The following is a 19,098-nucleotide window of genomic DNA, read 5'->3' on the forward strand; positions in this document are numbered from 1 at the left end:
TTTTATTATTTACATTTACTATACATTTTCCTCCATGGTTCTCTTCCCCCCATTTCATCCCCGTGAGGTAGATTAGGCTAAGAGATGGTGGCTGGCCCAAGGTCACCCAGTAAGCTTCATGGCTGAGTGGGAATTTGAACCCTTGTCTCCAGCACTCTTAACCATCACACCATTCTGGCTCTCTGAAGCTGGGACTCACCACCTGGTATTCTGATATTGGAGATAACACTGTCATTCACTCACGACTAGAGCCATTGCTAACGTGATCTCCCATGAATTTCTCCAATTCCCTTTCCGTGCCATTTGAGGTTGAGTTTGCCAACTATCAGTGCGAACCTAATCATGCCTACTCAGAATTAAGTCCTATTGAATTCAGTGGGGTTCAGGTAAATAGGATTGCAGTTTTAATCACGACATTTTATGGTAGCAGTTTCCATAGTTTAAATGTGTGTTAATTGAAGATGTACTTCCAAGGCTGGCTCCAGAAGGGGGCAAAAGGGAGTAAACCCCTTTCCAAACAAGAAGCTTGCCCCCTCTCCCCCCTGCCCTCATGTCATTAACTGTTACTTTCCTTTCAGTGATCTTAGCTTGTTGCACTAAGAGGCAAAGGAGAAGGGTGGGGAGTTGGAGGTGTAAATGATTATGAGACTTTGAAAAGCTGGTATCACTGACTACCAGCAATACCATGGTTGCTGAATTAATTATCATCATTGTTAATTACCGGAAGCTAAATAGCTTTAATTGGAAATTGAATAAATGTACAATTAATTGTTATCATTCCGAATTTTATTGTACTATTTTATTGTGCTAGTGGGTCATTATATTTTGAATAATGCTTTTTTATAGGGTAGAGTAGGGGGGCACTAGAGTTGAGTTTATGGAACCAAGTTGGGGGGCGCCCTTTAAAACAATACTGTACCTTTGTTGCAGTGGCATAGCATAGGTTGCCAGCTCCTGGGGCAGGCAGGAGGCACCAGCCCAGCCCTCACTGCCAATGCCACCAGGGCAATCCCACCCCCAAAGCAGCAAAGCAGGACTATGCTGACCCGCTTGCCCGCCTGCACAGGGGGAGCTCAAGAGGCTGACGTGGCCCTTGGTGGGCAGAGAGAAGCAATGGGGTCATTGGGGGGGGGTTGCCTGGTTCGCATTGCCTCAAGAACTTTGCTCCCGGGGCCATGGCACCCCTGTTTAGGGATACATAAATAACAGGGTATAAATCCTGAAGCAGCTGAGGTGCAAGACAGCAAGAGTTCATTGTAGTGAGATGTCCTCATTGAAAGGTGAGGTTTTGACGGAGCATGTGAAGGAAATGGCATGCCTACTTAACACGTACAGTGACAACCCTACACATTTTTCAACTCTAGTCTTTTGTGCTTGTGAAATCACTTGGGCTTTTCTTTTTTTTTCTCCTATCATAGGAGACATAATTTATTGCGCTTGCAATGATAAATTGGTTTCAGAAGCAAACAAGTTCAGGCTTTCATTCAGGATGCATTCTGCCCTTTGTACATATGGGCTGGGCCTTCAAGAGGCCAAAGTTTCAACTATGTATACGAAAGGAGTTATGCCACATTAGCATTAAGGCTTGTTTTCGCATTCATAACCAAGGTCACAAGGTAACTGGAAGGGAGAGGGCGAAAGGCAAAAAGGGAGAAGAAATGGGAAAGGAGAGCTTAATAGGCTTTGACTGTTTTACATGTTACTCCAGCCATGTGGAAAACATCCCTGAGACAGTGCTCAACATGGGAATCATAATATATATAAATAAATATGATTACCTAACTATGTTCTGTGACCATACTGGAGTTCTCTTGGCTGGTAGCGGCATTTTTCTGCACAGGAATGTTTTCCTCCCACCATTCTGGGTGACTGAACCACACCCACGCAGGCATGGTTCTCAAGACTGCAGTACAGTCATAAAGGTCTACCAGGGATGGCCCTACCATTAGGTGGAGTGAGGCTGTTGCCTCAAGCAACAAATGCAAGGAATGGGAGCCAATGGCAGTGAGGTACTGAAAGGGGCCAGAGTTGTAAGTACCACCTGGCCTGCTCAATACTCCTTATGCTAGCCTGTTGTCCACAGGTGTGGTAGAAGGTGCTTTCTTGTTGACAGTGTATCAATCTAGCCAACTTGTACTCATGGATCTAGCTAACTTCTATTAATGGAAAGGGGATGAAGGGCACTGCTGCCACAGACAGCAAAATATCTGAGGGTCAGCCCGATTCCTTCAAGCAACTGTTAAGATTTTTTGATACCTGTTAAACATATTCAGACCACAAGCTGACTTTCAGACTACTGCCATACTGTATCCAGGCTCACACCACCTGCCTTGTTATATTAAGGGACATCTGAGATACGGAACAAAATACCGGTATATGTAATGATCAAAATGCCTTAAAAAATAAAATAAAAAGGTACCTTGTCATTTGCTGTTGCAGGGTTTCAGAAATATTAGGGAGAGATACATTATCTAAAGATCCATTACCTAAATGAAAGGAAATGGGGGGAAAGGTTAAGTGATTATTATTAAAGATAGCACTATCACACGACCAACTCATTTTTGCTCGTTGTTTGGTGCAGCTCAGCCTATTTCCCATCCATGACAGACCATGATCAGAGCCACACTTCTCAGTCACTTTACGGTTAGGACCTCAAAACAGTTGCAAAGCCCCACTGATGTCCTTTGCTCATATCTGAGTGAATGTCTCTGGATTCCCTCCTTTCTGGCTCTTCCCTCTCCTCCTCCTGGAAACTGATTTACTTTTTCTAGCTGAACGTGAATGTAAGGTCCTTTTGAGGGGGGAAAAATTGAATTTGATATATCCTCTCAGTCATCATTATCACCTTAGCAGCTTCTACGGTTAATTTATCAGAAGCATTATTTCAGACACTGCACAACTTCGGCTACTTTATTTTCTAATCCCATAGTGAAGGGGCTCCTAGCCTACTTGGACACCTGGGCACATTGGGAATTCCCCCCAGAAAACTGTTATGGGCACCACAAAACAGCCATTTCACCATAGAAAAACAGGTGGCGCTCAAAACTTTCCACACCCCCAAAAAACCACCACCAAGCACCCCAAAACAAATCAAACAGAGAGAAAAAAGTAAGCAACACCCCTCAACCCACCCTAATTGGAAGTGGCTGGAAATCTTAGCATTAATGGGGAGGGGTTCCTCAAACCAGCATGGTGCCCATCGTCACCACGTTAGAGACCCCAAACATAGTGAAATCCCACAGTTCCTATTCTGCAGTGCTTTTCCTTGAAACCAAGACAGCATGGTTTCCAAAGGAAGAGGCCGGTTGAGTCAAAGAACTGTAAGATCAGCTAGACAATTGATCAGCTATAAAGATAAGTGGTTTCAGGACATGGTGCAAAGGTACACAAAACAAACACCTTGCTGAAGCAAAGCAAGCCTGGGTCTGGTCAATGCCTGGATGGGGAGGCATCTAGGAACTCTATATAAGCCACCACGAGTTGCATGAGGATATAAAGGATATATATAATATGTATACACTTATCATTACAGGAACTGATTCATAAACAAGTAGGCACTAAATAAGCAGTGGTGTGTGTGTAACTAAGTAATGCTGTTTTTAAAAATAAAATAAAATAATGTAAGTTGGGTTAAATGCCTATTTTAAAAAGCACTTTTAGCCTCTGTGTTGTTCTGCATCATTTACTTGAGTTATTAGGGCCCTCTAATTCAGTCTTTGCATTTAAATAACTAAAATAAATTTTTAAGACACTGTATTCAAGATTGCAAAGCAAGAACCTTGGACAGGTCATTTTTCAATGTAATTAACAGAGTTTGATCATTTATTTTTTTAAAAAGTTACATTTTCTAAAGGACTACAGATGAGAAAGAGAAATTAGGTGTGATGGGATAATGAGCTGCTTGTGCGTAAAAGCTTGATCCCTCTGGGGTTTGGCTGGTCAACCAAACCGAGTCACTTATATGCCCCTCTAAGGTCCAGCTTGGTAAAAATTTTCCCTTTTCTCACCCGTGTCAGAATGTCATCAATTCTAGGCATAGGGAAAGTCACTGGTTCTGACACTGCATTTAGGGCCCTGAAATCACATACAAGCCTGGGTTTACCCGTGTTTTTTTTGTCCACAAAGAACACTGGGCTGCCCCCCACCGCTCGTGACTCTCTGATGAAACCTCGCTTGAGGTTCTTGTCAATAAACTCCCTTAACTCCTGCATCTCACTGTCTGACATTGCATACAGCTTGCCCACTGGCAATTGTGCTCCTGGGAGTAAGGTAATTTGACAGTCAAAGGGTCTGTGCGGGGGCAGTTTATCTGCTTCCTTTTCGCTAAAGACGTCAATCAAGTCAGCGTATTGTGGTGGCACCTTCCCCTTGTCCATCACTTCCATCCCTGCTAGAGTGGCCCTGGCCCCTGCCTGAGCCTCTCCCTCCTTGCAGTGTTCTAGGCAATGTGCTGATCCAAAGGAAACCACTCTCAGATGCCAGCCTACTAGCGGATCGTGTAGTGCCAGCCAGCTCATTCCCAAAATAATAGGAGCTCCTCCCAAGGTGGCTACGTTAAACGCTATCAGTTCTGTGTGTCTTGCCACCCTCATTATCATTGGTACAGTCTGTTGGCTCACTTCTCCTCCCAACAGTTCCCTCCCATCAATCGTGGTAACCTGCAAAGGCTTACTTAATGGGATAGTCTGTATCTGGTGTTCAGCTGCAAACTCCTTACTCATGAAATTACAGGAGCTGCCTGAATCCAATAGCGCTTTTATCTTTAGTGGGTGTCCGTTTGACAGTTCCAGCAACACCTCTATCACAAGCGCTGGTCTTGGAGGTTCCGGCGTGGGCACATTCACTACTTCTTGGCCTGGCTGCTGTGCCCTGATGTTGGCAGCCAGGCGTTGGCTTTTACTTGCTCCTTGATTTCTCCTTCCTCCTTCCCCCCAACAGTTCCCGCCATCCCTTGCCATTCCTTCCTTTGCGGACAGACTCTGGCAAAGTGACCTGGCTGTTGGCAGAGATAACATCTCTTGGCGCTCTTTCCCTCCTTCTTCCGCCCTTCACTGGTGTCTGAAACTGCGCGCTGTTCCAAGTTCCATCGGCTCTGCTGGCGGGAAAGGCTGCTCCGGAATCTCTGGAATGCGGAAGTCCTTCCAATGTTCCCCCTTTCCTTCCCGCTTTTCCAAAGCTCTTGCCTCCTGGCGCGCTCCTATGGACAGCGCAGGTTTAGTCAGCTGATCCATAGACTCCGCCCTAGGCGCCCGGGAAAGTTCATCTTTCACTGCCGGAGAGAGCCCTTCTTCAAACAGCATTTGAATAGGTTCACTCGCAAGGTCCCACCCCAGTCTATGAATCAGCATGGTGAACTCAGTCCAGTACTCACGTACAGATCGGCTCCCCTGTTTACACGCCATTAACTGCCTGCGCACCACCCCCTGCTCAATCTCGCTGGAAAACATCAAGTCCATGGCGCGAAAAAACTTCATTGTGTCCTTTAAGATTTCATTATTGGCTGCCATCAGGGGTCTAACCCAGTCCTTCGCCCCTCCCTCTAGATGGCCAATCACGTACGCCACTCTAGAGTTCTCATCGGGGAAGTCATCAAACAGTAGATTGAGAGCATATTGCATCTCTGTCCTAAAGGCTTGATAGTTCCTGGGATCCCCCCCAAATTTCTGCACCAATCCAGGCACCTTTCTGGCAAGTGGGGTGGTTTTCCCCTTATCCGCATCTTGAGCCCTCCTCTCCTCGAGCCTCGCCGTTTGCAGCGCGAGCTGGACCTCCAACGCCCTGTACCTTTCTTCCAGGCTTGGACCTGCTCCAGCTCCAGCTCCTGCTCCTCCGGTTCCGGCTGGTTCGCTCATGATGCCCTCTGCTTGCACAAGCTGCTTTCAAAGTCTGTCAGATTGCTGTGATGGGATAATGAGCTGCTTGTGCGTAAAAGCTTGATCCCTCTGGGGTTTGGCTGGTCAACCAAACCAAGTCACTAACGGAGCCCCCAAAGCATGACTCCGTCAGTCGCTGGTAGAATCTGACAGTGGGCGTCTACGGAACTTACTCCAGCATAAAAGCTGTTTGACGGACATGCGCCTCCTGGACTCTCTGCGTGACAGTTTCCGGCGAAGGGTGGGAGTTCCTAAGGGGGGTCTTGCTACCTCTTCACTATTCTCACTGGAAGTATCCCAGAGCCTCCCCTCCGACTCCCCTTCCGCCGGAGCTCCTGCTCTCCCCCTACTGGTTCCTTCTTTTGCTGCAGAATCTCTCCTATTCTCCTGGAGCCTTTCCACCACCTGTTCCTCCGATGGCAGTTCCCTGACATTAGGGTAAGTAACAAAGACCAAAATATGAGAAAAGAATACTAAATACGCCCCTAGATGCCACCTTTTCATTAAATCAGTGCAAATTATACTTCTTGTTTTCTTCAAGGGCTTTATTAACAGAATGCACACTAGTTCCATCTTCTTATTAAATCAATGCTAAAGATGCTGTTTCTTCCTTAAGAGCTTAATTAAGGGAATGACTGCTCCATCTCCCAATAAACTCTCTTACGAGTTTGATATGAATAGACTTCAATTGAAAGCTATTAGCATTTTGGCTAGATATTCTCCTTGGAGAGAGGCTTCCAGGAAAACCAATATAATTCAAAAGACTCACTGTCCTAAGAAAATAAACAGTTAGCTATATTAAGAAACAGCTTTTCACACCCCAGTATGGTATAAAAGAGAACAGTTTGTGCACACTTCTGCAGACTGTAGATTGCAGGACTTTGGAACAAGGGCACTTCTCTTTTATTTCAGGATACTGTAAGTTGATTAAATACTTATATACAACCAAATAACAGGTTTTATTGACTACTGCAATGAATATGAGCTTAGTTTTGAAGGTGTTAGATATGTCATTCCCACGAAATAACTGGAGCATGCAGGCCAGTCTTCCATTTTAATCAGACATTTGTTTAATCAAGTTCAATTAGACTTCTAAGCAAATGTGCATCCTTAGACATGCCCTAAAAATGTACCTAATGAAGTGTAGTTGTTCAGGGCAATTGATGAGCACCTGCCTTAAGAGCTTAACTACGTACTCTTAACTATAAGTGTGATACTGTTTCTTATTTTGTAAAGTAGCCCATAGGCCATTTGCCATTTCCCCTTTCAATATGTCAAGCCAATCTTGAAGGGAAGAAAGCAGGGCAGGGAGTTTGCCTAGTCAGGAGTAACAGGTGGCAAGGTTAGACCAAGCCTGATGGTGCTAGCTGGGACTGATGGAAATTTCAGTACAAAAGACACAGAGGGGACACAGTTGTCGAAGGCTGGCCTAGACAGAACCAAAGAATGAGCTGAAGCAAGAATTTTCTGTTTCTTTTTCTCGGATGCAGCTGGGAAGTCAGAGACCTGAGGAAGCTGTTCTGGCTTCTCTTCCTTAGCGAATTATTTATTTTCTCCCAGTTTTATATCCAAAGTTGCCACGTTAAAAAAAATAATAATAATAGAAAAAACAGAAACACACATTTACTATATGAAAACTTCAAAAATGATTGCTCCCTAAGATAGCACTTACTTGTAGGGAAATATTTTGCTGCATTAACAAAGCTGTCTGTCATGTCTCCGAAAACAATCATCATGAGAGGAAGGGAGGCTCCATGAAGGGCTGACATGACGGTGCCTAATATCATTAGCAACTTATCCAAGCAGTCAGCGTAACGAAACTGAAAACAAAAAAAATACACACACGCAGTGTTTTAAGTAAAGTGCATTTACAAAGCACATAAAACAAACATTTGATTGTGTCAGTATTTCACAGATAACACAAAATCACAAGAGAAATCTACTGATTTTTTTCCCATTCCTTCTCACTGGCATTAAATCAAGTACAGAACTGTGGCACTGTTCTGTTATTGTTCCTTTTCATCCTGGAGAAGAGTGACTAGTGGGGTGCCACAGGGTTCTGTCTTGGGCCCGCTCTTATTCAACATCTTTATCAACGACTTGGATGATGGACTTGGATGATGGACTCAAGGGCATTCTGATCAAATTTGCAGATGACACCAAACTGGGAGGGGTGGCTAACACCCCAGAGGACAGGATCACACTTCAAAACGACCTTGACTGGGCCAAAACAAACAAGATGAATTTTAACAGGGAGAAATGTAAAGTATTGCACTTGGGCAAAAAAAATGAGAGGCACAAATACAAGATGGGTGACACCTGGCTTGAGAGCAGTACATGTGAAAAGGATCTAGGAGTCTTGGTTGACCACAAACTTGACATGAACCAACAGTGTGACGCGGCAGCTAAAAAAGCCAATGCAATTCTGGGCTGCATCAATAGGAGTATAGCATCTAGATCAAGGGAAGTAATGGTGCCACTGTATTCTGCTCTGGTCAGACCTCACCTGGAGTACTGTGTCCAGTTCTGGGCACCACAGTTCAAGAAGGACACTGACAAACTGGAACGGGTCCAGAGGAGGGCAACCAAAATGGTCAAAGGCCTGGAAACGATGCCTTATGAGGAACGGCTAAGGGAGCTGGGCATGTTTAGCCTGGAGAAGAGGAGGTTAAGGGGTGATATGATAGCCATGTTCAAATATATAAAAGGATGTCACATAGAGGAGGGAGAAAGGTTGTTTTCTGCTGCTCCAGAGAAGTGGACACGGAGCAATGGTTCCAAACTACAAGAAAGAAGATTCCACCTAAACATTAGGAAGAACTTCCTGACAGTAAGAGCTGTTCGACAGTGGGATTTGCTGCCAAGGAGTGTGGTGGAGTCTCCTTCTTTGGAGGTCTTTAAGCAGAGGCTTGACAACCATATGTCAGGAGTGCTCTGATGGCGTTTCCTCCTTCGCAGGGGGTTGGACTCGATGGCCCTTGTGGTCTCTTCCAACTCTATGATTCTATGATTCTACCTTGATCACTTGAGATCCTCTGATGGGGCACTCCTAGTAGTTCCCTATGCTCCTGAGGTAGCTCAAATACAAGTTTTCCTATTGGTTGTGAACAAGTACTTTGGCAAGAGGATGAACACAACTAAAAATGGTCCAATGTAGTATGGGAGCTTTGGCATTCTGCTTTGTGCAGAAGATGTGCTGTTAAGATGCTGGTGGGGTGGTTATGTCCACGTCAGAAAATATCTAAACCATCTATGCTTTCGACAAATAGGAGAGACGGGCTGCTTGCTAAAACAGGGGCAGCGTCAGGGTTCCTCTCTTCCTCTTTGCAACCATCCAACGAGCCCAATATTTTGTTGGGCAAAATGTTCTTGCATTGCAGAGGGTTGAACTAGATGGTCCTCATGGTCCTTTCCAAGTCTATAATTTTGTGAGTCTAAAAGCAGGGGATTCCAGTGGTCAGCAGCACCCCCTCAGCTTCCCCTATTCAGACATTCAGATGGCATGCATCAATCTGTTTGCATAAATTAATGTGGATGCATTGCTGTTTACTGTATTGTTAATGAGCTAATTGTTGTTGTTTTTCTTGTGTTTTTATTATTAAAGAAAAGAATATGACCGCTCTTCAGGTTCCCTCCTCAGTCTCCTGTTCTCCAAGCTAAATCCCCAGTTTCGTCAAACTTTCTACATAGAACTAGCTTTCAACCCTGTCCTCCTCAGAACCCCTTCCAATGCATCCACACTGATTTCAAGGTGCAGAACTGAACGCAATACAGTAGTACCTTGGTTGTCAAACTTAATCAATTCTGGAAGTCCGTTCCAAAACCAAATCATTCCAAAACCAAGGTGTGCTTTTCCATAGAAAGTACTGTAATGCAAAACGGATTAATCCGTTCCAGACTTTTAAAAACAACCCCTAAAACAGCAATTTAACATGAATTTTACTATCTAACAAGACCATTGATCCATAAAATGAAAACAATAATCAATGTACTGTACTATAAAATAAATAAGACAGTATTGTAGATGATGAAAATTATCATCCACACAGTCACTAAAACAAATTAACCGAAAAAGCCTCAAAAACAAAAATACAAAATAAATAGCAAAAACAAAAACACCAAACTTAATCCGTTCTGGAAGTCCATTTGACTTCCAAAATGTTTGAAAACCAAAGCGCAGCTTCTGATTGGTGCAGGCACCCTGGAAACAATAGCTGACAGTCGCACCGGACACCCGGCTTCCAAAAAAGTTCGAAAACCGGAACACTTCGGGTTTTCGGTGTTTGGGAACCAAGGCGTTTGAGAACAAAAGCGTTTGAGAACCAAGGTACCGCTGTACTCGCGAAATAGGTCTGGCAAATAGTTGACTCAGTAGTTTGTTGGTGTTTGTGCTGCCTGATCTGACAAACGAACATCGCATACATTTAATAACTGCAATTGCCAAACTGCACTCTACTCGTAACATAGTTGTGGGATTTAATTTTGGGAGGCTGAAGAATCGTGAGCTGTTGATTTGCACCAGTTTAACAAATCAGTCTCTGGCATCAGGAAATGGGATGGGATAAAAACGAAGGCTTCCAGTACTATAGAGAGTTGAATAAATGCACATTTCTATGCAAATGAAATGTCGTTCTTTAGGGTTGATGTTTCCTAACATAAGCACCCTATGGATAGCAATCAGTCATACTTATGTCCTTACTCACCTAATATACATTTAATATTTGACACAATAGCCTAGTGCAAATATTATGCAGCCATTCACTACCATATCCTTGCCTCTCCATGTAAACTATTTCTTTCTTCCGATAGCATTACATCATCAAGACTAACTATGCTGTGTACACATTCTTGTTTACTCTGCATATAGTGTGCTCCCACAGCCGCTTTCGGAAGCGGTGTACACATAAGGTTATTCACAACCAATATCACTCCTGTTGTTTCTAATAGAAATACTGCGATTTGATGTGTTTCCCCCCAAATGAGCTTCAATCCTAATTGAGAAAAAGAACAGCCTTGCTGTGTTTTAAGCATGCAATGTGCACACAGCCTTAATTTAACCATGAAGGCTTACCCTAATTAGTGTTTAACGGACTCTGCAGATCCTGGTTAAAGCTAACCATAGTTAACACTGGTCAAGATGTTACACTGCACCACATAATTAATGCTGATAAGAGAATAAGGGGTGAAATTTGCACTTGAGGAAAAAAGAGGTGAGAGTCTACAGTTGATGTCTTATCTATTAAAAGATCACCAGTGCTACATCTGCAATGGGCCTGTAGAAGTGTGCATCGATTGAAGTACAGTACAATATACACATGGAACAGAGCTTACCATTGTAAATGGGCTGACCTTCTTAGGCTTCTCTTTGCTTGGCTTTTCTTTACTGCTGAACAAATAATAAATAGCTTTGTGAGATTTCAGAGAAGAACCAAGTTTAACCGTTAACGATAAACAAAAACAAAATTTACCCTTGAAGGCATAAAATAAAAGCAAATTGCATTTGTTCTTGTGTGATGCATTTTGCAGCTATTTCTAAAGCCCCTTTTAAAATGTGTGTGCATGTAACATCTCTTAAGTCAGTCTCATATCACCACAAAATTATGGTCAGACACCAGTAAGAGCAGGCATTAAAATACAAAATCTAAAATCCCTTTCTGCTCCTCAGAATTGGCGGCTCTGTAATTTTGGGTTGACATAGGATTTCAAACTAGCACAGCAGGGCCGGCAACATTATACTAGGGTTGTGTATTCTCAGAGGGATTTAAGGCTTTCCCCAATTGAAACAGGTATCCATCAAAGCATCTGAACTGAATAGGTCTGCTCCTGAATCCTGGGATTGCACCAGAGCCTCTGAGATTTCAGAGGGCTCAGAGGACCATGTCATCGGTTTATTTGCATGTCATTTCCACACAACATTTCCCCCCAAATTGGCTCAGAACATATCAAATGAACAGCAGTGGCAAGTCAAAAATTATACATTACAAGCATTCTACAAGGCATTCAACAAATATTTGCCCTAGTTAGTTTATACCAGGCTTCCTCAACCTCGGCCCTTCAGATGTTTTGAGACTACAATTCCCATCTTCCCTGACCACTGGTCCTGCTAGCTAGGGATCATGGGAGTTGTAGGCCAAAAACATCTGGAGGGATAAGGTTGAGGAAGCCTGGTTTATAAATTTTAGATAGCAGCCATATATCTCACTAGCACACACACCCTGCCCTAGATAATCTCATCTCTCAGTTTAGTTCTCATCTCTCATTTCTCCACTTCTCATCTGTGTTTTTCTTTTAGGCTGAACTTTACATATTTATATTATCGTATGTGTTTACAGCATCTGTTTTGCTATTTCAAACAAATCACGGTTTCCCATTACAGCTGTATGCAGAGGACAGCATGGTTTGTCCAAACCACAATGATTTAAACCAGGATTTGAAACCACAGTTTTGATCCTGGATTGCTATATTCTTATGTAACCTATTCAGACATAACAGGACCCCGAAATGTATTCCAAAGAGCAAAAGGAAGCTTTAAACATCTTCTCCTAGGGCAAAAAGGGGAAGGGAGAGCAGGTGAGCCTCACTTGCTTGTCATAATTCTGAACCAGAGTTGTTTAGAATTATGAGCACATCCATGGCATATGCTTCAAGCAATCTTATACCACTTTAGCAGGCATGACTTCACCCAAAGTACCCAGTAATTTGTTATGGGTACTGAGAGTTGTTAAGAGACCCCTTTAAGCTCCCATGACTCTTTGAGGGATGCCAAGACTGGTAAAGGGGTGAAGATCAAACCTATCAATTCTGAAGGAAATCAGCCCTGAGTGCTCACTGGAAGGACAGATCCTGAAGCTGAGACTCCAATACTCTGGCCACCTCATGAGAAGAGAAGACTCCCTGGAAAAGACCCTGATGTTGGGAAAGATGGAGGGCACAAGGAGAAGGGGACAACAGAGGATGAGATGGTTGGATAGTGTTCTCAAAGCTACCAGCATGAGTTTGACCAAATTGCAGGAGGCAGTGGAAGACAGGAGTGCCTGGCGTGCTCTGGTCCATGGGGTCATGAAGAGTCGGACACGACTAAATGACTAAACAACAACAACAATAAATGTATAGTGTGGATGTGACTATTTATGAACTGATCCAAACACATCTAATCAGTTTCCCCTCCATTTGATATATAGAGATAGAAAAGAAAATGTGTGTGAGAGGAGGGATCAGGGAGGCCTCCTTTCTAGCATACTGAGGTGTTGATGGTCCAGCCCTACTGGAATCAACAAAGCAGGGAGACCATGCTGAAGATGCCAGGTCACTCAGCCTTGCAGAGGATAAGGTGGATTCTTATCCTCTGGGGCTTTGGTGTGGATTCCAGCCATGGAGAAAGGGAAATGAAGGGGAATATGTGAGTGAGTGGAACTGAGGAGGAATAAGCAGAGGCCCTGGAAGTAAACAGGGTGAGGAAACGAGGGAAATTAACAGCAGCTGAGAGCAAGATGCTCACCGTGATAGGAATAAGGGGAAACAGCATCACCTGTGGTAAATTCAGAGGTTACAGCTGGAAAAAAAGGAAATGGCAAATACCACCAGAGGAGGAGGAAACAGGGAAGAGAGGAAGGAGGGACCCCAAGTCTGGGGCATACTACCTCAGCAATGGGCAAAGTAGCAAAAGCATAACAAAGCCACCCTAAGAGGGTGTCTGGAAATGAGAAGAGCCCGAAACATTAGAGGGCACTGGTGCTCTTAAGGCATTTGGGACCCACAAGAAAGTGAGATGGGAATCTTCACAGCACAATCCTTACTCGCCTGCAGGCTTGGCAATTTGTCCTTGATTTCACCTCCCACACAAAACTAGACATGAAGCTTCCTAAAAGGTTAAAGTGAGCCGCTTTGCATTGCAACAAACACCCACATTATTTTTTTACTGTTAGAACACAATAGAGCAACATAATTGACATGTGATGTCCTGTCTCCCGGCAGGTTTGTGTTTCTAAGAGCTAGACAGTATCACTAAGACAGTAATGCAGCAGGTGAAGCTTTCTCCTAGCAGTTAGCGGCAATGATGGGATAAGGTACAACTGCCGAACTTCTGCCTATAAGCACCGATTATTATCTGTAAGGAGAGGGGATTAGTAAAATCTGAGCAAATTCATACATGGCTGGCAAAGTGCCAAATGTGGTTTCAAGCTTTCTGAATTAATCAAGATCCAGAATCGTAAATATATTTGTAATGCCCTAAGGCCTTGCCCAAAAGTAGTCAAAAAAGAACATATCAATGATTAAATATATAATGTCAGAACTGTTTCTAGGTTGTTGTGTTTTTGAACAATGTTTATTTTTTAAAAACCAAAAAACCTTATACTTTTTACTTGGGATGGACAAATTAGTCAGTTCTGGTTCTCCGGTTCTCATTTATGATTTTTGCCTTTTTTTATAAATGAAAATTTGTCAGCATCTTAGGATGTATTTCTCCTAATGTACACATTTTTTGTTGGGAGTTTTTCCTAATATAATACATTAGTGTATGTTATTTTCACCTATCTATGCCTTTAAAAGATTCTTCTATGGATTAGATTAGAAGGATGGAGAATTAGATTGTGAAATTCAGAGAAGTGTGAAATTCAAAAGATGCTTCACATACTGTTTTGGAAAATGCAGTTTGTTAAGTTTGCCTTTAAATATGAACAGGATTTAATTTCTACCCGAGCCTTAATTTTGACAAACAAACCATGTAATAACATACAGACAGTAAAACTATCAAGATGACAATATATTATTCTACCATGTCTGCAGATCACAAATTAATGTCTAGATACACCAAAAGAGATACAGTATTAGATGTTGCTGGCTTCCCTAAAATCCAAGAGTCAGCCGGCAAATAACTTGAACAGACTAGTTGCATTTGAAAGGCTGTGTATAACTAGGTGATGTTTTCCTCCATGAACAGGAAGCATTATGAAGCAAATAAGACAAACTCATGGGCTGTAAATGCAGGAAAATACCCACCTTTTCCTTTCATCTTGAGAAGCATTATTTCTTTCAGCCATCTCTTCAAGCTTTCCGTTCATGTTTGCCTTTGCTTGGCTCTCTGATGCCATTTCTGCCTGATGAGCAAATGGAATCTTTCAGGAAATTAAATAACAAACCACTTTAGGTCTTAAAGAAACATGCAGCTAATGGGACTACAACATGCACGCACGCACACACGCAAGCAAATGCTGCTTTTAAAACAAATGGACTTCTCCAAAAATAGCATTCAGAACAACCGGCCGTAATTATTTTATATTAAATACATTGGACAGCCTTCAGGTGGAGTAACATGAAATTCACCAGAGTAGTTTTTTTAAAAAACCCTGTTGTGTTGTTTCATTTAAATTTGGGCATACATTAATATGGATTTTGGATCCCTGATTGAAATAGTTTTGTGGAATTAATTAGAGTGAAAAAAGGACCAAAGTACAGTTTTCTGTTTAATAGTTTGGCACTCTCACTCTCACTTTCACACACTCAGTCTCTGCTTTTTTAAAACACAGCATTTAAGTGTACATGATACACGAAACCAGTGCTTTTTTTAAATAAAAAAATCTTTAGGGGTACTCTAATTTTGACTCAAGAAAATAACCATTTTATAGTTCAAATTGGGAAAAATAAACACAGTAAATGGACAAAGATTCACAAAATGTTTAGGGGTATGCGTACCCCTGCATCCACCCAGAAAAAAAGAACTGCACAAAACTCAGAAAAAAGTAGAAAAATGCAGACTTACCAAAAGTTGGGGTTCTTCTTTCTTGTCTTTAATTCTTGAAATGTTGAGAAGCTATGAGTTGCAGTGAAACGGCTGGTGATGGGAGGTAGGTGATATGGCAAGTTACTGTTCTGTTACATAAAGCAATGAGTGACAAGGCAAATGCTTGTTATAACAGATATTTGCAGGCAGTTCCTGCTCCCCTTGGACCTTGTCTACTCCCAGGGAGACTCCACCTCCTTCCAGACTTAATGTTTAACACAGTCAGAGCTGTCACTTAGGAACCTCTCTCACTCATAATTCCACATGAATAAAGAGCCCTTCCTGTTTTCATGATGCTTTATAAGGTCAGAATCTGCTTCCCAAAATATCAGTATCAACTACTATTTTCTTCTTTCTCATTTTTGGTAGTTTTAAAAGCACTCTCTAGTATTACAGAGCAGAAACGGTAGAAGAATAAGTAAACTATTGGAGATAAAAAGACAGGAAATCTCAAAATGGGAGAGATGGAAATAATGTTTTAGGGAAGGGATTGAAGATTCCAGAAAGGGAGTAGTCAAAATATTGTGTAATAATAATAATATATACATACGATATACGATATTTTATATATATATATATATATATATATATATATATATATATATATATCCTATTTACTAATATAATTGACAGTTCATCCCTAAGCATGTTTAAAGGGAAAGGTAAAGGGACCCCTGACCGTTAAGTCCAGTCGGGACGACCATGGGGTTGCGGCACTCGTCTCACTCTATAGGCCGAGGGAGCTGGTGTTTGTCCGCAGACAGCTTCTGGGTCATGTGGCCAGCATGACTAAGTTGCTTCTGGTGAACCAGAGCAGCGCACAGAAACGCCGTTTACCTTCCCGCTGAAGTGGTATCTACTTGCACTTTTGACGTGCTTTCAAACTGCTAGGTTGGCAGGAGCAGGGACCGAGCAACAGGAGCTCACCCCGTTGCGGAGATTCGAACCGCTGACCTTCTGATCAGCAAGCCCTAGCATGTTTACTTAGAACTATATTTCCTAGCACTAGCTGGACCTGAAGGGAGTTGGAATCCAAAACATCTGGAGAACACCAGCTGGGCAAAATCTGCCACAGTAAGTTTGTTTCACAGGGGTCAGCAAACTTTTTCAGCAGGGGGCCGGTCCACTGTCCCTCAGGCCTTGTGGGGGACTGGACCCACCCTCTCCCGAAAGGGGCAAGAGTGCCCCTGCCCACAGGAAGAGTGCCCAGTGCACACACACACACCCCGCCGCCACTCATGGCATCTCCTGCTCTGCGAGACAAGAAAACTGAACTTTTTGACGCGGCGCTCGTTGTCAGAGCTGCTGCTGCAGCCGCCCGACAAGCTCCGTGTATCCATCTTGTTTGCCACAGCGTCCGACACCGCCTCATCTTTGGCAGCATCGTCGTCATCATCCTCTGCCTCAGCCAGGCGTCTGTGGGGCGCAGAGCCCATGCTGCTGGCCTGGGCGATGGAGGCAGCCTCCCCGCTGCCGCCGCTTCCTCCCACTCAGCTCTTGGCCATACATGGCTGCCTCAGCGGGAAGGAAGGGGCATCGCCAAGCGGCATCCGCGGCTTCGGATTAGCTGCAGGAGCTTCCTGCAGCCAATCCAAAAATGACGTCACGCGCATGTGCGGTGTTAAGTTGTGGGTGAACATATCAGACGACACAGCGATTCTTCAAACAGCTCTTCTTTATTCAGATGCCAGAACAGAACTGAACTGAAGGACTCAGTCAGCCTGCATATATAGAACGCCAGTACCTTGTTACTGTAACAACTTTCTAAAGCTATCCAATCACTGAACTTCACTTTCGATCCTTCATTTGCATAACTATCTACAGTATCCATCCAATCACTGAACGTCACTTTCGATCCTTCATTTGCATAACTATCTACAGTATCCCCCTGCTGGCCCAGGGTGAGAACTTCAGTACATAACACGCGGAAGTGGCAAAACGCGAGCCACACACGCACAGATATGCTGTCGCTTCTTACATTCTATTCAGGATGCGAATGGGGCTCCAGAACGGATCCCGTTCGCATCCCAAGGTACCACTGTATGCTATTTTTTAAAAAAGGTAAAGGACCATAGCTGTCAACGTTTCCCCTTTTTTAAGGGAAATTCCCTTTTTCTGAATAGGATTCCTCGCCAGAAAAGGGAAAAGTTGACAGCTATGTAAAGGACCCCTGGACGGTTAAGTCCAGTCAAAGGTGACTATGGGGTCGCGGTGATCATCTTGCTTCCAAGTCGAGGGAGCTGGTGTTTGTCCACAGACAGCTTTCTGGGTCATGTGGCCAGCATGACTTAACTGGTTCTGGGACAACGGAACACCGTGACAGAAACCAGAGCTCACGGAAACACCATATACCTTCCTGCCACAGCAGTACCTATTTATCTACTTGCACTGGCGTGCTTTCGAACTGGTAATATTGCTGGGTTCAACCAATTGCTCAATACCAATTGGCTCTTTCAATTGCCAATTAACCGACATCTTTTGTTCAGCAACCCAAGTTTATGTGGTAAACCCAATTTATTTTTCTCCTCTTTGAGGAGAAACACACATTCCAAACTGAGCAGTGAGAGATTTTGCAGGTGGCAGCATACCTCAGAGTGTTTGGCTTCTTTAGAATGAAGGTCACTGGAGATGGGAGGTATCTTTGTGGTGTATGGTTTTATTTACACATACAGACATGCTGAGCATGAGATGGAAGTGCACACAGCATTCATACTCCAACAGATATCGCTCCCCCCTTATGTTTTATTTTGGGAGGGGGAGGCGGGCAAAGTCATAACTTCGTATTCAGCAGAGAGCAAGTCAAACTCCTATCTCTCTTCCCAGCCCATTCCAAGACAAGGCTGGCCCCCAGTCTACTGCTCTCTCAGGCGACGTTCACAGCATACAGTAAAGCACTAAGACAACACTTAACTGTCATGGCTTCCCCCAAAGAATTCTGGGAGCTGTAGTCTGCTAAGGGCATTGAGAGTTGTCAGGAAGCCCCATTCCTCTCACAGAGCTACAATTCTCATGGTGGCTTAACAATCAACCCCTCTTCATAGGGAACTTCCCTTCACGGGGAACTGTAGTTCTGTGGGGAATAGGGGGTCTCTTAACAACTCTCATCACCCCACAGCTCCCAGAATTATTTGAAGGAAGCCATGAATGTTTAAACAGCTTTCATAGCACTTTAAATGGATGTTATGAACGTGGCCTTACATTCACCAGTAGTTAAGGGGTAGAACTTCAGTTCGGTTCACATTTAAAGGTGAAACTATTTAATCTGCACTTTGCAAAACAATATGAGGACTGAAACACAGCCACCCTTTAACATTTGCCGTTCTCTGAATTTTGGGTGCAGTTCTCCAACCAAACCATATCTGTCCAAATGCTTACGTTGGGGGGGAAATGCGCATAAAAACAAATACGTTGGTGAAAATAACATACAAAAATGAATTATATTAA

The 19,098-nt window shown here is 43.4% G+C and overlaps 1 protein-coding gene across 4 annotated transcripts in view; it reads right to left on the minus strand.

Annotated features, from left to right (window-relative positions):
• The window catches only part of LOC309353016 (ATP-dependent translocase ABCB1-like), a 55,826-nt gene extending 39,945 nt beyond the window's left edge, over positions 1 to 15,881 (minus strand). Inside the window, exons 1-5 of one of the 4 annotated variants that reach the window (XM_081881890.1) lie at positions 15,634 to 15,881; positions 14,874 to 14,967; positions 11,205 to 11,259; positions 7,546 to 7,693; positions 2,420 to 2,486 (exon numbers count right to left, since the gene is read on the minus strand). In XM_081881890.1, the coding sequence (XP_081738016.1) occupies positions 2,420 to 2,486; positions 7,546 to 7,693; positions 11,205 to 11,259; positions 14,874 to 14,965 (362 nt within the window). In that variant the 5' untranslated portion in view covers positions 14,966 to 14,967; positions 15,634 to 15,881. Of the gene's footprint in view, positions 1 to 2,419; positions 2,487 to 7,545; positions 7,694 to 11,204; positions 11,260 to 14,873; positions 14,990 to 15,633 lie in introns of all 4 variants that reach the window. The other 3 variants (XM_081881889.1, XM_081881891.1, XM_081881888.1) reach the window with 3 other exon arrangements.
• Positions 15,882 to 19,098: the final 3,217 nt, after the last annotated feature.

Source organism: Podarcis erhardii, assembly GCF_964252035.2.
Source record: "Podarcis erhardii genome assembly, chromosome: 12".
Taxonomy (NCBI): Eukaryota; Metazoa; Chordata; class Lepidosauria; order Squamata; family Lacertidae; genus Podarcis; species Podarcis erhardii.